This window comes from Etheostoma spectabile, chromosome 12 (assembly GCF_008692095.1).
Source record: "Etheostoma spectabile isolate EspeVRDwgs_2016 chromosome 12, UIUC_Espe_1.0, whole genome shotgun sequence".
Taxonomy (NCBI): Eukaryota; Metazoa; Chordata; class Actinopteri; order Perciformes; family Percidae; genus Etheostoma; species Etheostoma spectabile.
In genome coordinates this window covers 2821172-2846198 of record NC_045744.1, presented here as the reverse complement: position 1 = coordinate 2846198, position 25027 = coordinate 2821172, and the positions used below count along the sequence as shown (strand labels likewise).

Here is a 25027-nt window from a genome sequence, read left to right as displayed (position 1 = left end):
GGGGGGGGGACGCGCACACAGCGCTGTTGTCAACCAGCCTGCTCTGCACAACCCCGCGGTGGGATTTTCACCCAAAGTCTCAAGTGATGCTGAGGTGAAAGAGAAGGAAAAAACCACTAAGCAGACTCCCGGCCTCTGAGGTAGGACACACGGTGAAATATCACACCCGGCTGGGGCACACTTACCTCATTACTTTCCAAAAAGGCTACCCGACACGTGAAAATAACCCGCCTGGGTGGGGTGCACGGCTGCAAGCGTTCAAACTGTGGAAAGGATGGAGGATGGAGGATGGAGGATGCTGGTTACCTTGGTAGGAAGTGCTCCGTCTTCTTTACAGTCTGGTGGATTCATGTGGGTGGATTTGCAGCTGGAAGCTTCCTCGGAAACAGCAAGGATGAATGTAATCCAGTGGCAGAGCTCCGCTGTGCTCAGAGAAAGGTCTGCCTTTGTGGGGGGTGCATGCACACATCGCCCGGCGTTTCCCCCCACCGTCCTGGCTGTCCACCGACCTCTCGGGAACTCAGCGGGTCACGGGCTGCTCCTCAGCCCCTTTTTGTCGGGTGAGCATTGCCGGTCGAGCGGCCTCAGATACTTCTGGTTGATGTCATTGATGCCTTCTTCCTTAATGCCCTCCTCCTTCCCTTCCCTCCTCTCCTCCCCCTCCCCGCTCTCTCTCTCTCTCTCTCTCTCTCTCTCAAACACACCGGAGCCCTCCCCCTCCCCCCTACACATGACGTGATGCAGGCAAGATCTCCAATAGCAACCGTATCTTCCATCACCCCTATTACCCCCATTTCCACCCCACTCCTCCACCTCTGGCTGGACCGCTGACTGGTGCAAAATAAGTGCCTGCTGCTGAGGCAGGCTGGTCCTGTGTATTGGTGACTGGTTTTTCCACTGTGCTCCCCAGGGGCTAAAAGGAAGATAAGCACCTTGAAACCCCCTAGATTCCCATAATGTAATGTCTAATTCTAGCTGTTGGCAGGAGTCCCACATCAGCTCCTACAGAGCACAACTGCCTCACTAAATTACTGCTGGGCACTTTTAACACCACAGGAGGTACAGTAGATACAAGAATATAGGCTAACTTATTGTCAGACTTAATACAATTACTGTTATTGTGCTCAGTTTATTAGGTTAGAACTAATGCAGTCTAATTAATTGCAATTAATCATACTTTCATGCAGGTTAATATTCAGTTTCTTGTTGGGACTGCTTTTTTGACAAGTGTTAATTCAACTTTATGATCCTTTTGTATATAGACCACTAAGGTCTAAATAAAAGAGACTTCAGATACAGTATTAGGGGACCACTAAGGCTAATAAAGAGACTTCAGATACAGTATTAGGGGACAACTAGGTCTATATAAAAGAGACATCAGATACAGTATTAGGGACCACTAAGGTCTATATAAAAGAGACTTCAGATACAGTTAGGGGACCACTAAGTCTAATAAAAGAGACTTCAGATACAGTATTAGGGGACCCTAAGGTCTATTAAAAGAGACTTCAGTAACATTATTAGGGACCACTAAGGTCTATATAAAAGAGACTTCAGATACAGTATTAGGGACCACTAAGGTCTATATAAAAGAGACTTCAGATACAGTATTAGGGGACCACTCAGGTCTATATAAAGAGACTTCAGATACAGTATTAGGGACTCAATTTTTATGAATCCTCATTCATATCAATAAGGTCAAGTAAGCGTATTGCCCCGAATAAACATTTATCTTAGGCGTCTTCTTTTCTCCAGGAATTTCAAGCAACGCGGTTTAAAAAACATGGGGGAAATATTTGGGGGGATTTGTGCCTTAATTAAATCAAATTTCTTTCGTCACACGTGCTTTGGCAAAATCCCAAATAACCTAAACGCAGCTAAAGCATCCGGCTGAGCTGTAACTGCCAAGAAACACATTTAATGGAGAAATTGACCTTTGATTTATGCCATTATGAACAATATGTATATGGAAAAGGACCACATTTGCCCACTGTAACACATTATAAACTGCATGCAACTGAAAGACCAACACGTTTTGGTAAAATGATTGTACCACCTACTAATTCTGCATGAAAATATTAAAAAAAAAAAAGTTTTTTTTTCTCCTTTCAATCTAAAAATGCTACATAGACCCTACCTACCATAGAACACGGGCTCTTTGTCTTTCTTTCTTTTTTTAAAGATTTGCTCCTATTTAGGTCACACAACATTACAGAGACAACCGCCACGAGGTCAAAATCCGAGGTGTTGTCGTCATGACGCTTCGCAGTGTGCGAAGGAGGCTTTATTCCCCCCCCCATTGCTGATCCTCGTGCAGCACTGTGCAGACTCAAGAGTCAGTAACTCTCATTCTCATCCTTTCTTTCTTGCTTTCTCACACAGAGACTGCTTGACAAAGTGTGAGCAAGAAATGAGAAATTAACCAATTACCGTTTCTTCTGATGGTTATTGGAGGCTAGTGTTTTTTTAGTCCATCACATGGCCTTTAACCACTCCTGTTGTCCCCTTTAAAAAAATGTCTATATCTGAAATACGGGTTTCTTTTTAACCAAATTACCACAAAAAAATGGATTGGATTCCTTACGACGCTTCTTGCAAATACAATTGGACTCACATAAATACTTGGACACTTTAACACTAACACTGGACTCGACACTGACACTAATTTATGGCAAATGTCTTTTATTAAAGCCAAAAGTTTATTTTATTTTTATTATTACGGTCATATTTATACCGTCTTCCTCTTTTTCTCTCTCTATACTGTATTCTTCTTGCTAGAAACCGCTGCTGGAAATTTCAATTTCCTTGTGGGAGTCCTCAAAAATGGATTAATAAAGTGAAATTGATCACGTTTATTCCTCTGATCTTAACAATTAGTCAAAATAATTCATAATTTCTGCTTTAAAAAAAAAAAAAACTCAAATACATTTCTATATAAATGAGGGTAATTGACCATGAATTCCAAAAAGTTCTGTAAAACTAGTGGTGGTAAGATGGTGGTAGTGAAAATGTCAAATCTTTGTCTGTTTTTTAGCCTGGGAAGACAACACAAGGAGTTAAGGGACAAAGGCTGCCCCTCTGATCCGTTTTCTGTGTTGCTAGTGACATCTAGTGGGAAGTCACTATTATGGGATGTTGCGTTACATCACATTGGAAGCGTTGACACACAAGGTTCATGGATCCCGGATCAGATGTGACAGGAATTTCTCTGGCGAGTCTCTTTTGTTGAATGAATTATAACCTTATGACACTAAAAATAAGCATTCAAATTACTCCAAAGAACATTGTTTTGAGTGCACACAGGACAGGACCCATTGTGTTGTCACGTTAAGAAAAGCAGCTGCCTTTGACCTCTTGACATCTACTTCCAATGTCTACATTTTAATTCACGGAAATGATTAGCACAATCCCCTGGCACCCTTAACCGAAAGGTCAGAGGTCAGGTCAGCTCTTGGATGTCCGATCAACACGTTGCAACAGGGACTTTGAACACCTTGTTTTAACAGCTGCTGGTTCACAATCCCCTCTGCCAACACCTGACACCCGTCACACACACAGTAATAATAGCACATCATTCATATTTGAGGTTAAGCTAACTTTCTAGCTAACCTCATTTTAACCCTCGTGTTGTCTGCCCGTCAAAATCAAAAATCAACACTTTTGTTGACGCTTTTTATCAATGTTTTTTAACATTTTTTGTCCCTTTTTTCAACAGTTTTGACGCTTTTTTTACAATTTTTTTCACTTTGAAGTGTTCAACACTACGTAACACTAAACTTATTAACTTTAGTTTTACAGGTATTTTTGGAATTTATGGTCAATAAACCTCATTTATAGGAAATTATACCTGATGTTTGAGTTAGAAAAGCAGAAATTAGGAATTATTTATACTGAAATTAAAGGAATGGATGTTGATGATAATCACAGACTGGAATATGTCAACTTTTACTCAATACTATTTCAAAACCACTTCAATTTGTTTTACAATGCTATAAAATTGAATAAGACGCCACAAAATGAATGAAAGTAGAGATTTGTACTTGGCATACAGCGTTGGGTGGAATCAATCATGTTATTTTGGGGAATTAAAAAGAACATTGATATAGGAAAATGGGTCAATTTGACCCAAGGACAACATGAGGACAACACGAGGACAACATGAGGGTTAAAAAGATAATAGCTCAGATGTGTTTGGCTCCTGTCAGAATAATACAGTCTCTGTTGTCCACGCGCTGTCTCTGCCAGTCCCCCAGCAACCTGCCTGACTGTACCGCATGTTATGTACTGTATAGCGTTACCGTATTGCCATTTCCAGAGTTAAAGATAGGGCGAAAGAGCCCTAAAATTAGCGAGGTAAGAGCCCTGTCTCTACCGCTGCCCTGGAGCAGTGACGTTAATTGCGCGCTATTTATACCTTAAGAGAGGAGGACTCCGAAAGATCAAGTTCCTGTTGTGCTTTATTTCAGTGTCCTCGAGTTTATGTGAGCAGAGCAGTGGGAAGCCCATATAAAGAGCTGAATTAAGTGGGTACAGATTATTTTTCATGCTAATCTAACACTTTGGATGCACTCTAAAATGCCTCTAAATAAGCTAGTTTTAGAGATTGGGCTGTTCCGATGGGGTGGTATCGGGTCTTTTATGTTCTGCTACTGCACCGATTCCAATTTGTCTACATCTGTATAATGATGCTCTTAATGCAAATGCTGCCTTTGTAAGCGACTGCACTTAAGCTAAAGAACTAGTGGCAAACCGGAGCCCAGAAGAAGAGGGTCCTTTCCAATTTTTAGATACTTCATTGTATAATAAGCTTAGTTCTAAAATCAAAAACATTCCACAAAATTGTTCCACGTTAAAAAGAGCCAAACTGAGATCACCAGCACACACACGCAAATCAATAATGTTGTGATACTGAATTTTATTCGAGTACCTCCGACGCTCTTTTGTTCTTGAGTTATCATCAGTTAAACAAATCAGTTGAGAAAGAGAAAGGCAGCGACAGTTCCTAGCCTGAATGGGAGTTGTCCATTTGGGATTCAGAGCCTCTCAGTGTGCATTCAACTTGGTGGTGCTTAGCACAGACAAATAAAACATTCATGATAACACAAGAAAAACAAAAAAAAAGAGACAATATTAAAAATAAGACTAAGATGCAGGAACGGACAGTTCCATTACTGTGAACTGCATCTGAGGTTAAAGGGAAAATTCACTCCAAAAACACAACAGACCCAGGATCTCGGGACAGTTGACGTGTGGCTTTTCTCCACAGATACACAAGTCATCATCACATTGGGTCCTAGTTCTGAAGCGGCTTCTTCTCCTGAGGGAACTGAACATGTTTGTTGATGATTATATTACCCGGACATAGAGGGATGTAGGCACACTTAAGGCTCTAGTTTTTTTTTTTTAAATTGATCATTCGGACATAGGCAAACATTTTAAGAAGACATTCGTAGTTCATAAAGTCAGAAGATACCAATTCATCGTCCATGAAGCAGCCCCTGGTTTGAGTCATTATCATGTTAAGATAAGCAAATGAATGGTATTCCTGTGTAAAATCGGTTTATGTAGTGTGTTCTTGCTTGAAAAATGTTGCCTCTGATTGGAATATCACAAACTGCATAGGTTATAGACGCCTGTGTGGAGACTGGGGGGGGGTTAGCCAAACAATGGTACCAGCTCTTTTTACTCAAAGGGATACCACTCATCCTCAACTCGAGTTCCTGATCTTCTTCATGTGTGTCTCCACTTTAGTTTATAATTGAGAATAAGTTAGTTGCTTTTCATTCTGCCACCAGTTTACAGTCTGTAACAAAACATGGCTCCATGGTTGACATTTGGCACAGCAAATTCAAACAACTTTCCATATCAAAGAAGCATAGCAGATGGTATATGTGAACAAGGAGAACCAGCTAAATGTTGTTTTTTTACCAACAAGCATGTTTGGGTGGTTGAGTTTGTTCAAACACTTCTTTCTGAATTAATTTCAAAAACAACAAGAGAGCTACCATATTCACTCTTCACTTTCATGCATGTTATCTGGCAAGTTTGATCAGATGCTTCCTATCTTTCATACAGGCCAGCCACCAAACACAAGCACCATCATACTGCAAGTCTCCTTTTTACTGGGACAAAAAGAGGGCAACTGCATTAAAGCCTATATCAAGTTGAAGTTCCACCAAGCTTTAAATATCAGTATATAAACCAACAATCACTTTCAAAGTCTATGTGGCTTAACGTTAGAATCAAGCGATAACTGACCAGATCTCAGCCAGAGATTTTAGTCCAGAGGCCGGATGTTTATTGCTATGGTTTGGTCTGAGACAAGGCTGGTGGGGCCAGGAGCGAAGCAGAGGCCAAAAGGAGACAAAGACGAGAGAACAGTGTAGAGAAGTAAGTTTGTGGCAGGTCATAGTAAGGTAAGGGGGACAACAGGAAGAGTAGTGCAGGGGTGCCTCAACAAGGGACAGTAGTGGAAGTCAGTGCAGTTCAATGAAAGCCTCCATCTCTTCAGAAATGAGTCCCCTGTAGGGCAGTCTGTGCTTTTCAATTGCACGCGCCGCCAGGCACTGAAGGGTTACATAGTTCAGTGGGTAGAGGGCAGGCTGCCCGGTGCTCTGCTCATCCAGCAGCTTGTAGGCTGTCTTCCTCTGTGCATTTGTGGCGTCAAAGTGAGCCCCGGCCTTCATAAGTAGTGCCATGATCTCTGGACAGCCGTTGTTAGCAGCGATGTGCAGAGGCGTATTGTTTTCACTGTCACGTGAATCCACGTCTGCGCCACACTCGAGGAGCAGAGCAGCCACCGCCTGGGAGGGGAAGCGGCCGACAGGGTAGCGGCCAACAGATGTGGTCTCCTTGTCTACAGCCATGTGGAGAGGGGTGAAGCCACTCCGACCCCGAGGGTTCAGCTTCAGCAGACGGTACACTGTGTGCTTCTTCTGATGCTCCTGCTCTGGGCTGCACTCCAGCTTCTCCAGTAGAAAGATGAGGTGCAGGATGATGGAGAGCGCTTTGGTGAATTGAGGAGCCTCTGGAGGGTTGTCCCTCTGCGCCACAGCTCGCTCCACCTCCCTCACACTTTTCCCCAGCACAGTCATCAGATCATGAAAGGTGACGCGCGTCGATAGGGTGCCTTTGGCCCGGTCCTGAAGAACAAAAGAGAAAAGTTCTGCAAAGGACAGGAAACTGGAGGCTGTCATGGGACTGAGAGGGTCCAGGTTGCTCTGTTGCATGTCTAAAGCATATTTCCACAAGCTGATGCAGCGTTCAAAGTTGCCTGAGTCAGCATACACAGCTCCCCTGTAGCGGATGTAATAAGAGGTGTCTGGGTGGGATGGCCCTAGAATGCGCTCTCGAACCAACAAAGCCTGCATCCTCATTTCATCAGGGTCTGTGATCAAAGCTTCCAGTTCCTCTGCGGTGCTCACCTCCTGTGCACAGCCGTAGGCAGGGATAGGAGGGCCAGGCGGAGGCTTGGCCAAGAATCCAGCTTTGTCCCCTGGTTGCCTCAGCTCCATGGCCCTTCTCCAGTACCTCATAGCCCCCAAGAGATCCCGCTTTTTATCCACAAAAGTAGCCCCAAGGAGTTCAAGTGCATTGATGCGTTCCTCTCTGGAGGTGCGAGGCTGGTGGGCGAGATACTCTACGATGTTGGTGTGACCTGTTACACTTGCAGCGAGGAGTGGGGTCATTCCGTATCCATCTCTCTCCATGCGAGCATTGCACTTTAGCAGCATCTTCATGATGTCCAGACTACCTGACTCGGCGCAGTCATGGAGGGCGGTGTTTCCTTTTACACTCTTGCGGTTGACATCAGCACCGCGGTCCAGCAGGAACTTGGCTATCTCCTTGTGGCCCTTGTAACAGGAGATCATGAGGCAGGTGTGGCCGTGGCGGTTGGCTACCTCCATGTCGGCTCTGTGCTCCACCAGGTAGCGGACGATCTCCAGGTGACCGTCAAAGCAGGCAGCTCGGAGCGGCGTTGAGTTAGTCAGCGTTGCGTTGTTCACCGAGGCACCGTGTTTGAGTAGCGTCTTCACCACAGGGAGGTGACCGGCTGCCGAAGCTGCCCATAGCGGCGGAGCCCCCTCGATAGTCTCGCCGTCAAAGTTAACCGCCCCCCCGAGTTCAACATTCGCTTTACAATGTTCAAGGAGGTAGTCTACAACCTCTAAATGTCCGTATCGAGAAGCTATCAACAGTGGGGTGCCTCCCTGTGTTTTCTCCTCGGCTAAAGCCTCCAGCTCCTCCGGAGTTTTGTTGCTCAGCAACTTCTGGATAAGTTTCAGCTTACCATCTCTGGCCGCGTTGAAAACCGCCGTCGGTATATCCATTTTACAGGCTCTGTGCTGCCGCGTAGGGAGCCAACCCCATAACCACTCGTTTATGGGAAAACGGACGAGTCTGGTTTTTAAATAGCAGTGAGCAGGTACCTTAGCTCGGACTCGGTTTCTAGCTCACCCATTTCTGCCATTTTGAGGCTGCTGTCAAGATGGCGTTTGTGTTGTTTGACAGGTCTATGTTTAAGATTGCAGCAAAGCATTGTGGGGGACGTAGTTTTGATGGAATTCCTCCTTCCAACAGTGTAAGGCGTTTTACATTATAAAGAAGTACATTTCCCATGATGCATGTGAGTTAAATGACCTAACAGCTGAAGGGTTCGTTTGTTATGGTTGTTCCGACCAAAAAAAGCGGCACCACCACCAGATAGACAAGAGAGCCAGCTGATGCCCGGCTCAAAAATCAAATACACCCCCAGAAAGTCCTCCATTTAATGGTAAACTGATTCTCATCACTATGGATACGTAAAAACCGCCGGTTATACAATAAAAATAGACATTATGTCGTGTGGGGGAATTCCATTGACAGTTAAAGAAGAATTCCCGTGGACGATCTCTGCAAGTTATATTCGTCACAGACACATATAATAATATGTATTATGTCTCTGATATTCTTAGTAGCCTACAATCCTACCATTAAGTATGGTACAGAAATATCTAGTTTTTCAATAGAGCAGCTGGAGAGCTGCCAGTTCACCTCCTGGGCACTGCCAAGGTGCTCTTGAGCAAGGCACCAAATCCCAAGCTGGATCCCCCCCCACACACACACTGACATCTCGCCATTTAGTGCATGTACGGGTACTGAACATGTGTGTGTGATTCAGACCTGTGTGTAATGTGTGTAATAACAACAGAATGTAAATTGGAATTTCCACTTGCAGGACTAATAAAGGATACATCCATTGTCCTGCAATTGATGCACCATTGAAACAGTATAGGCCTACTGTTAATATTGTTTCATATTTTCTTAGGTGGATTCCTGTCCTGTTAAAATTTAAAGAAGACAGCACAGCATTTAGGTGATTTGTGTCCCCGATGTGTTTGTTGCATTAGGGAGTTATTAGTTTTGGTATGGCACTATGCAATTCTAATAGCACGCAGATAATCATATCTTAAGAACCCTGATATTAAAAAGCTGAAAAAAATTAAAAGAAAAACACTACTTATATGTCGAAACGATTAAGCTGAACCCTATATGAGGAGATCACATTACTCTATCCTACTGTGGCATAGCCAGTGGCTCAAATATTAACCTGAATATTGACATGCAAAATGTTATGTATGGACACCAGAGCGCTACATTCAGTGACATGTGGATATTGACTTTTCCTTCTGAAACGCTGCACAGTATGAAAAATCATCCATCTACTTTAAATGCGGCACGGCGTGCAGCTTATTGCAGCTGTGGATCAGAGTAAAGCAGTGAAGTAGGATTAGAATATTTTATAAATTCATTAAAGTTCACTTGTGGGGTGTTCACTGACATGACACCTCTGTTTGCAGACAGCATCACAAATCCTCCTTAAACTAAAAGATGGAAACCCAAATCATCCTTGAACAAATGTACTATTTATTTAATGTTCTTTTTATAGAGCGTACGTTAATTATCCACAATACTAATTCAACTTAAACAAATAAAAGAATGTAACAGTGGTCATTTCGAAATGCAGTACACTGCAAAATGTGTCAGAATTATTACCTCGGTGGCATGTGTGATGTTAACTGCATACATTTTGTTGTCAAAAAGCAGATTTGAATCGCCACTCTGCGTAAATATGAAAGTGCCTGGGTGGCATCTCAAGTTTAACTTTGACAAAATCCCTCCATCACTTCTGTCGATGTGACAAAGAGAGCTGCCCTGACTGCTGGAAGATCACAGTAACAAGCTCGATGAATCTACGTACTACTGCTTAGGTTTTTAGAGTCAAGTTTATTTTGGTTTCTAATCTATAACCCACCAACTGCTATCAGATATTGATAAAAAAAACATGGCTTGATCCAGATTGGTGCACTTTTCCACCTGAGCCTTGCACTTGAAATTACTAAGAAGAGCCCAGAAATGGAATACGGATAAGACAGAAACATTTCACGTGAAATAAACAAAACTGTTCAGCTAAGGCAGTACATTTGGATTTCATGCAGGACCCCATTTCTAATTTTACTGTTATGACTATAGGCTGACTTGTTTTTGCTTAATTCAGGGATTATTAGGCAATCCCTTTTTAATTTGCCTCACCAAGTCTACAGAGACAGAGATAACAACTTCATTTTTCTTCAATTTTAGTTGCTTTCAAGTCTGTGGGAAATAACTATCCTTGAAGCTCACAGAGGAATGTGTCCCACATGGGTACTTGTTGTTTCTTATCTCAGTGCTTTATAAGCAAATGGAGCTGGCTGCTGATCACCAAGGGGTACAAAACCCCAGAGTGTTCTCACAGTGCATTTTCATTCTGTTTCAGGGTAATAGCGCCTGTCCCAGTGTGTATGGACAGAATACTGGCAGGAGACACCCGGTGCAGGTCCTCAGTCACTTCAAAGGTGCCAAAAGTTGCTTCAAATGTATTTTTCCAGGACATAACGAGGCGTGATTCTGATGTTTGACCAGTAGAGGAGGCATGAGATCCGCTCTCGGCTAACTGCTGCTCAGTGGGACCACCCCTGTATGCCTGACAGCTGTATTAGTAGTGCACGTTTTAGTATTTCTCCTCCCTCAGCACAAATTAATTTCCATTTATCAACCCACACATTGAAGCTATAGATTAAGATTATAGCCTCACTGTAAAGAGAGGAAAATTATATCTGGAGCTGGAGAATGAGTGCCAACATTTACTACAGGAGGCACGTTCTACTTCCTGTCAATAACTATTTCAACCTATAGACTGTGTAAAATATGGACATATCTCAGTGACGTCACCCATAGGTTTCGGAAGAGCCAAAAATCAAGCTAAAAAATTCAAAAATGGGCAAAGTGGTGGATTGTGGACAGAGTTGAGGGTGGCAGTAGCTCAGTCCGTAGGGAGTTGGGCTGGGAACCAGAGGGTTGCTGGTTCAAGTCCCAGTATGGAACAAAGTATGGTGGTGGACTGGTAGCTGGAGAGGGACCAGTTCACCTCCTGGGCACTGCTAAGGTGCTCTTGAGCAAGGCACCAAATTGCCAACTGCTTGGGGTGCCTTTCCATGGGCAGCCCCCCCACTCTGACATCTCTCCATTAGTGTGTGTAATTTAGGCCTGTGTGTAATAACAACAGAGTGTAAAGTGCAGTTTCCCCTTGTGGGATTAATAAAAAAACTGAGATAGGAATGAAGCTTACAGATGCAGAGCTTTAAGTCTTAAAATAATTTAGAAGTGTGAGTTCTAAAAAAAAATCACCCCCCAGTTGTCATGCAGGGTGAAATAAACATGTTTTATTTTGCTGTAAAGTTGGGGATTTTAACATCTACGGAGATTGACTCCGTTTTGGGACCAGTCTTTAGTAGGCTCTCGGTGAACTGCAGTTTTTGGCACTTTTGCACTGAATTCATTTAACAGCACCAGAGATTGCCGCTTGCTCGAACCTCACTGGAGAACCAAAGAGGTTTTTAAAATTAAACAGGGAGTTTGCATGCACAGAGAAACAATTCTACGTGCAGAGATCCAGGATTAATCGCCTCACAAATGAGACCCGGTCTGTGTCTGTCTCAGAGGACCCAGCCTCATACAAGCTTTTCTAATAATTTCCTTGGGCTTGTGCTGGATGCTGTGGAATTATTAGGACAAAATCAATGAGACAAAGCTGCAGGGTAAAAAACAAACATCAGTGAGAATTTTGCTTTTTTTTTATTCACAAGTTTAAAAGCATGTCACGCGGCAACAGTCATATTGACATTACATGCACTGGCAATTAAAAAACGAATTCTCAAATTTAAATTCTTTCACTGAAGCATTATTAGTTTCCACAAGAACGTGCAAAATCCCACATGTAATATTACTACATTATACAAAAACCACAGCTCCAACTTTAACAAGATCAGCATTGCATCACAGCTGATGTGATACTGAGCCACATCAAAAATCTCATGGGAGAAGGCAACACTTTTCGTGACTAAATAATTCACGAGAAAAACACAAACAAGGACAACAGCTCCACGGGTCACGTTGCTAATATCCTGCCGAGCATGTAAACAATGCTGGTTTTCACTTGTTTAACCTGGACAGACCTTTGAAAAAAAAGCAAGTGATGACAACTTGATAAAGTGGGATTTTTTTATTTCTACTTTGGTGTTTTTGTGTTGTCCATTGATGTACATAATATGTGCAAGATACAACTCCCTTGTGATCAGCATGCTTTCACATGCCCAGTATTTATCAGATCTGTGCAGTGGGATAGAAAAAGATAGCCAGAAGGAAGATGAAAAGGAAAGGGCCCACAAGATGTGCAGCTCCTTGTTTCTGCCAGAGTCTTGACAGGGGGTCCCTAGAGGCCTGAGAGCAGCTCGCTGAGCAGCACCTCCCTTTCTCCTAGAAGCACGTCTCTCCTCAGACTGGTTCCTTTGTTCACCACCTTTATCTTCATGGCCAGACTCTTTACCTGTGCCTGTTGCAGCGAGTCAAAAAAAAAGTCTTCATTGAATACCGGATTCCTGCTATTCTTGATGATGGTGCTCCTCTGTTTCTGCTGCTTGCCAGGGTTTAGGTAGAGGGCCACGCAGCAGTTGATGCTTTTAATGTCCGTCTGCCTGTCATAAAGGGCCTCGGCCGCGAGCACGCGCACCCTCAGCAGAGCTGCCTCTGGGTCGTAGTGGGTGCTCAGCTTGAGTGTCCCCCCCTTGTGGAGGTTGATGGTGTGCTCGCGCTGCAGGAGGTTCGACGTAGCGCTCCTCGAGCTGCCGCTTTTACATCCACGGAAGGCGGGAGAGGGAGGGCAGCGCATGCGGCGGCACTGCATGTTGGGGCTGTTGTCTGCTGAGCTGCAATCATCGGTGGAGAGAGAGCTGTGGCGTGCCAGGGAGCGCTTGGCACGCGACACCTTGAGGGAGGGAGAAAAAGCAACTGGTAAACATAGAGAAAGAGGCCTCATGGTGAATCGAACAAGGAAAACACTTTTGTAACAGTTTCAGTAATAGCTCCATCCATGTATACACACACTTGCACTTACAGAGGCTGTTTACACGACAACATTCTCCACATGATACGCATCAGTATCTTTTGACACCGGGTGCCAGAGTGAAATATTTTGAATATGCAACTCCAGTAAACAAAACTGGTCTCTGTGGAGCCAAAGCCAGACACTAAATCAGATTGTAATCGACAGGAAAGCGGTTCAATCTCATTGCAATCTACCTCTCCGACTACAGTAAGCCTCATAGTGAAGGTGGACCTTGCCAGTCCATTCAAAACAATGGACTGCCAAAGCAAACCTTTCCGTTTCTAGCCGTTGCCGTGTAAACGTAACCACAGAAATGGCCCTCACCTTGGCTTGTGTCTCCTGGGTGATGGAGCGTATGAGAGAGGCAGAGCGAGACAGGAGAGGGGAGGTAAAGGGGGAGGACTCTGCTGAGGAGCAGGTGTCGCTCTCCCCGCCGCTGAAATAGCGGTAAGGGTTGGGGTCAGCCGGGGCTAGAAGAGTCCCTCCCTGGGAGTGTCTCTGGGACTTTGGGGAGGTGAGAGGGCTGGTGGGGTCGCTGTGGAACAAGCTCTCCTTGCGCCGGGTGTGAGGAGACTCCACCAGGGTGGAGAAGCCATAAGAGGTCTGAGCCTTGGGGACGTACGTCAGCGACATGGCAGTCTGGGACTGGGGGTCAGCATTAGTGTTGACACTGACCCTGTCCACAGATCCGGCACCCGGCTCATCAGCACTCTCTATTTGGATGACGTGACGGTTGGCTGACTTCTGGAGATTGCGTGCGTCTCCCCCCAGACGGGAAAAGAGATGAGGGCTGCAGGGGTTCTTGCTGCTCCGAGCTCTGGGGCTCTGGCTGCAGATGGCATGGTCTGACACAGAGGGCCGTAATGTGGAGCAGTGCAGTGGTTCTGGGGTAGGAGACTCTTCTGGTGGGCAGCAAATAAGTTTGGGGGGGATGAAGAAATCAGGGATCTTTTCTGGAGTAAGGACGTTGGCATAGACAGAGATAGGGATGGCCTCGACTGTCTGCGGGGGGTGGGAGTGTGTCCCACTGCTCTCCATGGAGCTACGGAGCTTCTCCAATAGCCACATGCCCACTCAGACGGCTCAGCTCACAGCAGCTCTGTCAACAGAGAAGTGATTCATGAAGAGGAGAAAGCACATTCAATGAGAACCATAACGGTGATTGACAAAATCAATCACCGTTTTGTTGCGGTTTGCTAAATATTATTCATCTTAAGACATAAACTTAGACCAAACATGTGGCTTAACACCTCAGTTGAACATTATGCCTTGATCCATGCAGTAATTCAGTAAAGGACAAGAATGCAATTCAGACTTTAAATGAACTTTAATTGAATGTGAAATCAGTGCGTAAACGTACTGAGATTTAAAAAAAAAAAGCTATAGCTGAAACAATAGCTATAACAATACAATAGCTAAAACAAGCTATTGAGGTTTGTATCATCCATTCTGCTATTTATTTCCAATTAAACCACTTTTAGTCGTTGCTCAAGGCAACCCCTAAATTAAATGCGCAAAGGCGAATCTGAATAACTTTTTTCCCCAAACAAAGACGCGTTTCCATCCGCCGCGTTTCCCAACTAACATGAAATATACCAACCTGTTGGCTGTAGAACTCTTTTCCTTCGTGAATGTGATCCCCGGCTGCGCTGGTCTGCACCCTCTCCAACAGTCTCCAAGCGCGCTGTGCGTAAAAGGTGTTTTCCCGTGAGGCGAAGTCCAAGTGTGATCCAAAAACGCTTGCCAGCGGGGAAAAGGGGCTGCTGGATCAGACACTCTGGTTTTATATGTCGGGGATCTCTCTGACTTCTGAGCCAATGAGAAGGTTGTGAACGCTTCTCATGATATTTACATATTTTCCATGCGCAGGCACGGGGGGGGCTGTTCTTTCATCACCCACAAAGTGTTGCAAATGATGTGTTTTTTGTTAACCTACCTCACGCGGCTCATTGATTTTTGAAGTGAGCTTCACAATGATTTACAATGACTTAATTCGGTGTTCACGTGACCTATTCCCTCATGCACTGTTATCTCCGTACAATGCACGGCGCAGACTGACACCGTCGCTGCAAGGTGTCAAACTGATGATGACGTGGAGTGACAATATGCTCAGTTTACTTCCACAGTAAACCTTATATACCAATTTTAGTGGAAGAGAAAGTTTGAGTTTTTACACTAAGAGGATTTTGCACAGGCGGTGGACAAAATAAACACATCCTGGCAAAGACACTGCACAGGTTGGGATCCCAATCACTAAGAAAGCAAGCTGAATTATCGTTATGCCTCTGTTTTAAAACGTTTCCATACCGCAGGGCATTGCTCTCAGCTCGTCCAGATGAGCCTACAGCAGGGGCGATGCTAGGATCAGACCTTTAGGGGGGGGGGCTCAGCCCCTAATGAGAATGTGACACGGATACAGTGCCTTGCAAAACAATCTGTAATTTCATTAGCCGACAGTCTCTGAGCCAGCTACTGAACAACAACATCAACCAAATTTCTTTGACGCTAATGGGGTGGCAATAGCTCAATCCGTAGGGAGTTGGGTTGGAAACCGGGGGGGTTGCTGGTTCAAGTCCCTGCATGGACTAGAGGCAAGGCAAGGCAAGGCAAGGCAGCTTTATTTGTATAGCACATTTCAGCAACAAGGCAATTCAAAGTGCTTTACACAAAATCAGTTAAACAGATAAAACACAAGTAAAAACAGTTAAAAATCACAAGCATTAAAAACCGGTAAAACACATGAATAGACAGTTAAAAACAAAGAGAAACATAAAACACAAGAATAAAATTTACAGTGCAGCATAAGAAATTTAAAGAAATTATTAGTCATTTAAAGAAAGGCAGCATCAAATAGAAAGGTCTTCAGCCTTGATTTAAAAGAACTGAGAGTAGCAGCGGATCTGCAGGTTTCTGGGAGTTTATTCCAGATATGAGGAGCATAGAAACTGAAAGCTGCTTCACCCTGTTTAGTTCTGACTCTGGGGACAGAAAGCAGACCTGTCCCAGATGACCTGAGAGGTCTGGGTGGTTCATAGTGTAGTAGCAGATCAGCAACATATTTTGGACCTAAACCGTTAAGTGATTTATAAACTAGCAAGAGTACTTTGAAATCAATTCTTTGAGACACAGGAAGCCAGTGTAAAGACTTCAGAACTGGAGTGATGTGATCCAGTCTCTTGGTCTTAGTGAGGACTCGAGCAGCAGCGTTCTGAATCAGCTGCAGCTGTCTGATTGATTTTTTAGGGAGACCTGTAAAGACCTGTAGAGTGCGGATTGGTAGCTGAAAAGATGCCACTTCCCCTCCTGAGCACTGCCAGGCGCTCTTGAGCAAGGCACTGTAGCCCCCCAACAGTCCACCAAAGGCAGCCCCCCCCCCCAAATTGCCAATGGCCTACAGTATAAATCATTTTAGGCTTGTCATAACTGGAACAGTGAAAAGAGCTCTCATCTTGTCGAGTCCCCACACACTTGCTTCCAGTCAGTTTTGGGAAAGTTTCTTAAACTCCCAACGTTTGCTTAAAAAATCTTCTCATGTACAGTACGCACCACTGATTTTGGTATAGGCCTACTGCCAGGATGTGTCCCTCGTTGAGCTGTCACATCCACAGACTCTCACCGGCTTGCTGGATCCAAAGTTGTGCCAGAGACCTGTGGTGAAAGCTGCCGTCTGCTGTTTGGACCCAGTCTCTGGAACAAGTTTCTCTCTTCCTCTGAAGACAGCAGCACCACATGTTTAAAGACACACTCAAAACTCAGGTTGTAAGACGTGCATTTATCTATAATGTGCTATTAAGACTTGGAACAACTAGTCAATTCATGGATCAGCTGATCCACAGGAAATGAATAGTCAACTTGAGCATGAACATTTTTCAGATGAAATTCACATTTCCTTGTTCCAGTTGTGATGATTATTTAACTTTTCTTTCACTTATGTGACAGTAAACTAAAAATCTGGCTTTTGGACGGTTGATTATCAGGAGCAGTGAATATATAAAGTATATGTATTTTTAAAGATTTTTTGGGGCATTTTTAGGCCTTTATTGACAGAACTGCTGAAGAAATGAAAGGGGAGAGAGGGGGGGAATGACATGCAGCAAAGGGCCACATGTCGGAGTCAAACCCATTGCGTCGAGGAGTACACCTCTGTATATGTATATATTGTGCTATCCAGTTGCCCTCAGTGACTGTATTTTAATATTTTATTGGCATTGTAGGCCTTTACTTGTGACAGGATAGCTTAGATATGAAAGGGGAGAGAAAGGGGGAGTGACATGCAACGCAGGGCTGCAGGTCGAAACCGAACCCATGGACCTGACTATTCATTTCAGCAACAGCCCAAAACATTTTCCCAAAAGAAAGAAAAAAATTGAAGAGAGAAAAAAAAAAATCCCATAATCAAATAGATAGAATTAGACAGAAAACCTGAGCAAAATGAGAAGTAATGCAGATTCATGCATTGTCTTTGTTTTCTGTCTGGACCAGTTTCTGTTTGGGAAAGCCAAATAATGCATTCAACCCACGGTGTCTTTTACCAGGTGTTAAACATGGAGGTGGATACGTCATGGTATGAGCAGCCATCTCGTAGGAGTCATTTGGACCAGTCATTGTTCTGCAGGCTTTTAAAAACAGCCCACTAATGTGGAGCCGTTTTTCAGGACCGAAAATACTGTCCCTTCATGAGTCAACAATCCCCCAAACCTTTCTGCATGACCAATATTTTTGTTTCCATTGTTTGCTCCATAGCAGAAATACGCCATTTGTGTGTCTACATGTTTTTCATTTTATGTTTATTTATAGGGACCATAGACCTATGCCACACACCACAGCATTTAGGCCTTTGCAATGCCCGTCCCTAAATGAACAGTTAGACAACACCAACTCACCATTAGATACCTTAAAACGCCAAACTCAGAACTCAAAAAGAAAATACAGACAAAACACTACAAGCCCCAGACTAGTACAATAAAGCACCATAAAACAGGAAGCACCAGCTCGTGCATGACATGACTGCTCCCTCTGCAAAAACAATTTCAGATGAAGATTAAAAAAGATCCCAGTCAGCATCCAATTTGAGTTCAGTAGGTACCAAACCGAAAAGATAACAGAGAAGGCAAAAAAACGAAAAAGCTGTCTGTCCTAATGAGAATTTCCGTGAGGGCATGTTGCAATTCCCGTTTTAACATGACTGTTTATGACAGGTACATTAAAATGCATGCTCTTTGCATGATTTTTTGCATTTTTCTCCTTGCGGTAAGAGTCTGATCTGCTTGGCTGGATGCACAAAAGATCTCTCGACCCTTCTGCCTATAGCAGCGTATACTTAGAAAAAGTAGTCTATTTAGAGCGTCTGACAGTGTTGTTCTCTTTCATTTATTTCTATGTCCTTTGCCTTTTGGTTACATTCATTTTAAATGAATGAGTGTTCGTTACATTCAAGCCATTGCCAAATTATCAGCTTCCCAAAACTCTCATTTCTGAGTATGGCTCTGTTTAGCTCGAGTGATGCAGGATCACAACCTCTTCTGGGGACCCGTGGATAGCTCGCCTGAATAGCTCACCATGTACAGAGGTTCAGTCCTTGCAACACTGGCTGCAGGTAAATACTCTCCAAAATTGCCTCTTTATAAGAGTTCATCTTTTTTTAATCATTTTGTCCTCTTTGATTTGATGGGTTAAGGCCCTGACACACCAACCTGATAATTGGCTGTTGGGCAGTCTGGCGAGGTCGTCGACTCGAGTCTGTTTGGTGTGTTCGGTTCCGGCGGCCATCGGGGGGGCCGGCGGACTTCATTTTGGCCGACCTGACATGCTCGGTCAGAAACCGGGCACTACCTGCAGTCAGACTCAAATGACCAATCTGATTGGTGGAGACGACGAGGAGCGGGATGAACGAGACTAGAGTCATTCAAAATCTGACAAAAATCTTGTAACCCTCATGTTGTCCTCGGGTCAAATTGACCCGTTTTCCTATATCAATGTTCTTTTTGACTACCCAAAGTAACATTATTGATTCCACACAACGCTCTTTGGCAAGTACAAATCTCTACTTTTATTAATTTTGGGGCGTCTTCTTCAATTTTTTAGCATTTGAAAAAAACAATTGAACTGTTTTTGAAATAGTATTGCGTAAAAGTTGACATATTCCAGTCTGTGATCATCCATCAACATCCATTCCTTTAATTTTAGTCAAAATAATTCCTAATTTCTGCTTTTCTAACTCAAACATTAGGTATATTTTCCTATAAATGAGGTTTATTGACCATAAATTTCAAAAATAACTGTAACTAAAGTTAATAAGTTATGGTTAGTTGTGTTGAAACATAAAAAAGTGACAAACATTGAAAAAGAGCATCAAAAGTGTTGCAAAAAGGGACAAAAACATAAGAAAATGTTAAAAACATTGACAAAAAGCTTCAACAAAAGTGTTGATTTTCAATTTTGACAGAAAGACAACACAAGGGTTAAACTGATCTTTGTGGATCTGAAATGAAATATTCAGCAGCTGCACGGACGATTTCTCCTTTAAATGTTTTCAGAAACATGTTTCCGTGAACTATTTTAGTAAAATATGAGATTGTCGTCTGAACGAGCCGCCATGACACTCTGGTTTTGAATTTCTGGAGAACAGCGTTCGTCCAATCAGGTGCCGTCGGCAGCCTGCATCGCTTTGGTGTGTCCCGAGGCACTTTAATTAGCCAACTGGGGGGGGGTCAGTTTGCTGTCGGCTTGGTGCGTCACAGCTCCAAAACACTACTAGCAACTGTGTGCAAGAGGGGTGGGGGTGGGGGTGGGGGTGGTGCGCAATCAACGAAGACCTGCGTCATGTGGATTCATGTACATTATTTAGAATTTTACCATAGTGTTCAATTGTTTTCTCCCATTTTCAGTGAAGTAACCATTTATTTTATATTTATTGATCCCCATGGGGGGGAAATTATTTTTCTTTCAGTCTATTGGTAGAGCACACTACACACAAATGAAATACACAACCATGCTCAGGTCCTATAAAAATTAAGCCCCTAGCCGTTGGGGGAGGGGGGGTTTGGTGCCTTTTCTCAGGCAGCAGTAAGTGCCCAGGAGGTGGACCCTCACCTCTGCATCCATGAGTCCACACTCCACACATACAGGGTGTTACGACTGCTGTCATATTTGTGTTTTATCTTGTTTTCACATGCAAATAGCGCTGTGCCATAGCTGGGAGATAATTGGTGGAAGCAGACATGCCCAACCCGTGATTGGCTGCAGCTGGGGATCCACCGGATATTTGAAGAGGCAAGATGGCGGCTGTCAGGGGGAAGTAGGTATTCCTCATCCTCCTCACCCTCCTCGTCCTCCTCTCCTCCCAACCGGCCACACTTTGTCTTTGTTCACTAGATACTTTTTGTTGCAATAGTAAGGGTGGACCGCCAGGTGTGTTACTGTAGTTTTTCTCCTGTTTAATAAGTTAGGGAGGTAACTCATTGTCATTCTTTTGGCCATATTTTGGTTCTATAATTTAATATCTTACTTTCTAGATAGGATTGTTTTGTTATTTTAGTGGTAGACCACCCTGAAACCTTTATAAGTTACATATATCTGTTTAATTATGACTTCTACTTAATGTCAAATAGGCAAGGCAAGGCAAGGCAGCTTTATTTGTAGAGCACATTTCAGCAACAGGGCAATTCAAAGGGCTTTACACAAAATCAGTTAAATAAAACACAAGTACAAACAGTTAAAAATTATAAGCATATAAAACACATGAATAGACAGTTAAAAACAAAATAGACACATAAAACATAAGAGTAAAAGTTACAGTGCAGCATCAGAAATTTAAAGATAAAACATATGAATGGACAGTCTAAAACAAAATAGAAACATTAGGACACATAAAACACAAGAATAAAAGTTACAGTGCAGCATAAGAAATTTACTTGTTTCAGAACACATCTACTGTTCCCCGCTTGGGGAAATTATGTGACTCAGTTCTGTCCCTGACAGAAGGAAAATATCAATGATATTTTTACTTTTAGCTTTTATCTGGCCCCTGGCAGCAGATTTTTCGTGCACTTTTCCAACAGTGTACCCCAGGTACACTCACTCAGTTCTGTCCCTGACAGAAGGGAAATATCAATGATATTTTTACTTTTAGCTTTTATCTGGCCCCTGGCAGCAGATTTTTCGTGCACTTTTCCAACAGTGTACCCCAGTACACTCCTCAGTTCTGTCCCTGACGAAGGAATATCAATGATATTTTAACTTTTAGCTTTTATCTGGCCCCTGGCAGCAGATTTTTCGTGCACTTTTCCAACAGTGCGTCACTCACCCGTGTCTGTTCGTTAAAGAAAGCAGCAGTCATTTAAAGAAAGGCAGCATCACTTTTATCTGGCCCCTGGCAGCAGATTTTTCGTGCACTTTTCCAACAGTGTACCCCAGGTACACGCACTCAGTTCTGTCCCTGACAGAAGGAAAATAACAATGATATTTTTACTTTTAGCTTTTATCTGGCCCACACACATTTGTGACATTAAAACAACTAGTTTTGTGGCTACTCGGGAGACGGGGCCTTTTTTTTGGTTCATGTTGCGTCCTAGGCACTCTTAGACTGGGGCGTGACACGGGATTTAAACCAGTGACCCTCCGGTCCCCAAGCCACCTCCCTGCTGACTCAGCTACTACACATGCAGTCAAAAATGTCTTTAACCTTATTTAATCAGTAGTTTTAACAGTACTTTTCATTTTTCAGGAATCCGCTCAGTACTATACAGTCTGATCTGTTGAAGAAAGAATATATATTTATACAGTATATGTGAATATGATCCTCATAGTTGAAAGATCTCCAGCTAGATCTGGTTCCTATTTGGTACTATCTCTACAAACTGCAACTAACATGTATCCAAAGAGTTGATGAAGATATGTAACAGTAAAAAACAGGAGGATGCTTTCTTTGGAAATAATGACAACACTCATCTCATCTCATAATGGAAGCTGTATTATTAGTGAGCGGGTTGTGTGCCACAGTGAACCCAGTTGAGTTCGAGTGGCTCCAATGCAGTTGTAAGAACCCGGAAGACAAATGCTGAAGAAGGCTTTTAGCTGTAATTGCTGTCTACGGTGGCTCAACAAAGACCTACATAGGGGTTTTAAATACTTTCCAATTAGATCCATTCATGTTTTTTTTCTTTTAGAAAAATAGACTGTAGCCAATCATAGATAAGTGATGAGCAATTAGATTAGTGCTTCAGAGGTATGGCTCGTCCACTATAGCCATCCATTTAGACATCCAATCAGTCAACTATTTACTGTTTTAAAGTGCTAAATGCCTAACCCTTTGGCCCTGAACGAGCCTCGCTATTTTACTCCAACACTACAAATCTGTAATCTGTGCGTAATTAGGGGGGCTGTGGAGAAAAATTACAGAGAAAGTACAAAAGGCGTGAAAAGAAGCTTTCAAATACACAATATGCCTCTGTGAGTGTGCGTTTATTGTGATGATTTTCCTGTGTGCATGCAATTCAAATTACGTTTTGACATTTCTGCAACCACTAAAACCATTAAAGCGTGAACATACAGTACTAAAAAAGAATCATTTTTATTTAAATAAGAAAGGGCATGTGCTACAACTACAAAATGAAAGAAGCAGCTACCTCACATCTGATTTTTTTCCCCCCACAACCTCTCTAACGTAACCATTTATTAGAAGAGCCGGCATCGTTTGTCCTGCCTCTGGAAATTATCTCAGTTTCATGTTGACAAGACCTTCATGATCTTTTTTTGTTGTTATAGATTTCACATTAAGCCTGTTTTAACCCACGGCTGAAACCAGGCTGTGATGGTTGTGGTATTTTGTTCTGCATTTGTCTTTGAGATTGTGTTATTTTTTAGGGGGAATGCATATGTTTCACGTCATAGTCCTTGGTCGCTCTCTTGTCTTCTCTTATGTAGATTGTAGTTTCTGTCTTGTGGTCTCTTGTTAGTGTAAATATGTTCTGTTTCCTGTTTTATTTTGACAGTGTGGTTTTCTGTGCTGTCTTGCCTTTAGTTTTACTTCCTGTGTTTTGGGATTTTCCCCAGCCCCACCTGTCACCTGCCTCTTCTTGTCTCATCACCCTCTGTATTTAGTCCTTCTGTTCCCCTCATCTGATTTTTTTTTTTAGTGTTCTTGTGTCAGGTATCCTTCGTGTTCCTTGCTCCCATGTTCCTTTTTTTACTGGATTTCCTCACCTGCTGCTTGCTCGTTAGTAAGTCTCTTTGTGTTGGATTGGACACGCTCACCAGCAGCTCACTTTTTTGAAAGACTCTTTTTAATTTTGAATTTTGGTTTTGCCCACCAGACCAGCTTACCATTTTTGCAAGGCTTTTTAAGTTCATATTAAACTATCATTATTTTACCCTGCTGCGATCTCCTTGCTTTCCTGCATTTAGGTCCTAACCTCATGAAACCTTGAGACGGGTTTCACTAATATCCCTCACTAACCGTAACACATGCTATCCGACAGCGTCCACACCCTTTACTCTGAAATTTTCGATTCCTTCTGGCTCTAGGATCAGATTCCCTCATTGTTAAGAATAACAGGTACAAACACTCATTCATCTTACAAGCCGTTTCGCTTCTGAATACAGGCCAGGGAGGAGGACGTGAGTCTTAATCAGTGGTGATTTTAGATGCTAAAACTGTTCCTTACCTATTATTACAGATGGATCCATGGACTCACTGTGTACAATGCTGGGTGTGACTATGGAATACACTGAAATGGATATTTGGCATTTATTTTTGAAAACACAACAGGTATATTTTTTGGGCATTCCTGCCTTTTAATAGCTAGGACAGCTGATATGTGAAAGAGGGGGGAAGACTAACAGGTTGGACTCAAACCCTGGACTTTCTGAGTCGAGAAATATGCCCCTACATGTGTGCACCTGCTCTACCAACTGAGCTAACCTGTAATGGAATGAGCATTGTAATTATGTTATTTCTTCTTTTGTATTGCTTAGTATGATTTTTTTTTTTGTGATCAAATATTTTTAATTGGAGATCAGAACTCAACGATTTTTTTATTTTTAAGTTTGTACACTTGATGTTCACGTGCTATTGTTTACCATAATCTGTATAAACTGTATTTTGTCAAGGGAAAAAAAGAGACTAACTCGTAGCTGGAGAGTTTTCATTGGCTCTCCCCTCACTTGGACATCTCTCCATCATTGCATCTTTAGGTCCTCTGTGTATTTTCAGGCATCTGTGCACCAACAGATTGAAAATGTAATTTCCCCTTGCGGGATGAATAAAGGTATTCTTCATTATGGCAGCAATCTGAGTGGAAGCAAAGCATGCCCAACGGGGTATTAATGTTATGAGGTGCGGTCTGCAACTACTCAGTTAGGCTGATGTAATGCACTTTAATGTAGATTACTATGGTTGGCATGTATTTCTCATAATCAATAACAATTTTCTCCACGTTGGAGATATCTGTCTCTATGTTTTTTTGTGGAATTGCAACTGAGCTACAGACCCATTGTGGGTGGTTGAACATTGTTGCTGTGACCTCTGATCTGTTCCACATCTGAAAATATTATTTGACTCAACAA

General features: G+C 43.0%; 3 protein-coding genes and 1 long non-coding RNA gene across 18 annotated transcripts in view; 1 reads left to right on the top strand and 3 right to left on the bottom strand.

The window, feature by feature from the left end:
- ptprsb (protein tyrosine phosphatase receptor type Sb) overlaps window positions 1–639 on the bottom strand; it is an 81006-nt gene extending 80367 nt beyond the window's left edge. For 7 of the 15 annotated variants that reach the window (XR_004334228.1, XR_004334230.1, XR_004334232.1 and 4 more), the window contains exon 1: window positions 307–639. The gene's annotated coding sequence lies outside the window, so the exon portion shown is untranslated. The remainder of the gene's footprint in view (window positions 1–306) is intronic. The other 8 variants (XR_004334235.1, XR_004334236.1, XM_032530447.1 and 5 more) reach the window with 4 other exon arrangements.
- Window positions 640–4897: 4258 nt separating this feature from the next.
- On the bottom strand, window positions 4898–8527 carry fem1a (fem-1 homolog a). Its single transcript, XM_032530451.1, has 2 exons — window positions 5265–8527; window positions 4898–5232 (listed from the first exon to the last, which is right to left on the bottom strand). The coding sequence occupies exon 1, from the start codon at window positions 8328–8330 to the stop codon at window positions 6477–6479; it is 1854 nt and encodes a 617-aa protein (XP_032386342.1). The 5' UTR covers window positions 8331–8527; the 3' UTR covers window positions 4898–5232; window positions 5265–6476.
- A 4078-nt stretch (window positions 8528–12605) lies between these two features.
- On the bottom strand, window positions 12606–15299 carry LOC116698504 (C2 calcium-dependent domain-containing protein 4C). The gene is made up of 3 exons (XM_032530443.1): window positions 15063–15299; window positions 13787–14561; window positions 12606–13342 (listed from the first exon to the last, which is right to left on the bottom strand). The coding sequence occupies exons 2-3, from the start codon at window positions 14528–14530 to the stop codon at window positions 12791–12793; spliced, it is 1296 nt and encodes a 431-aa protein (XP_032386334.1). The 5' UTR covers window positions 14531–14561; window positions 15063–15299; the 3' UTR covers window positions 12606–12790.
- A 4629-nt stretch (window positions 15300–19928) lies between these two features.
- On the top strand, window positions 19929–23036 carry LOC116698503 (uncharacterized). Its single transcript, XR_004334227.1, has 3 exons — window positions 19929–20110; window positions 20590–20592; window positions 23026–23036. It is a non-coding gene; the product is annotated as an uncharacterized LOC116698503 (long non-coding RNA).
- The last annotated feature ends 1991 nt before the right edge of the window (window positions 23037–25027 follow it).

What these genes read in the sequence shown, in the direction of transcription:
- fem1a (XM_032530451.1), bottom strand. Translation starts at nt 8,330, where the DNA reads ATGGATATACCGACGGCGGTTTTCAACGCGGCCAGAGATGGTAAGCTG.
- LOC116698504 (XM_032530443.1), bottom strand. Translation starts at nt 14,530, where the DNA reads ATGTGGCTATTGGAGAAGCTCCGTAGCTCCATGGAGAGCAGTGGGACA. An exon ending in CCCAGGAGACACAAGCCAAG is followed by an intron (nt 13,343 to 13,786) that starts GTGAGGGCCATT and finishes CCCTCCCTCAAG; the next exon opens with GTGTCGCGTGCCAAGCGCTC.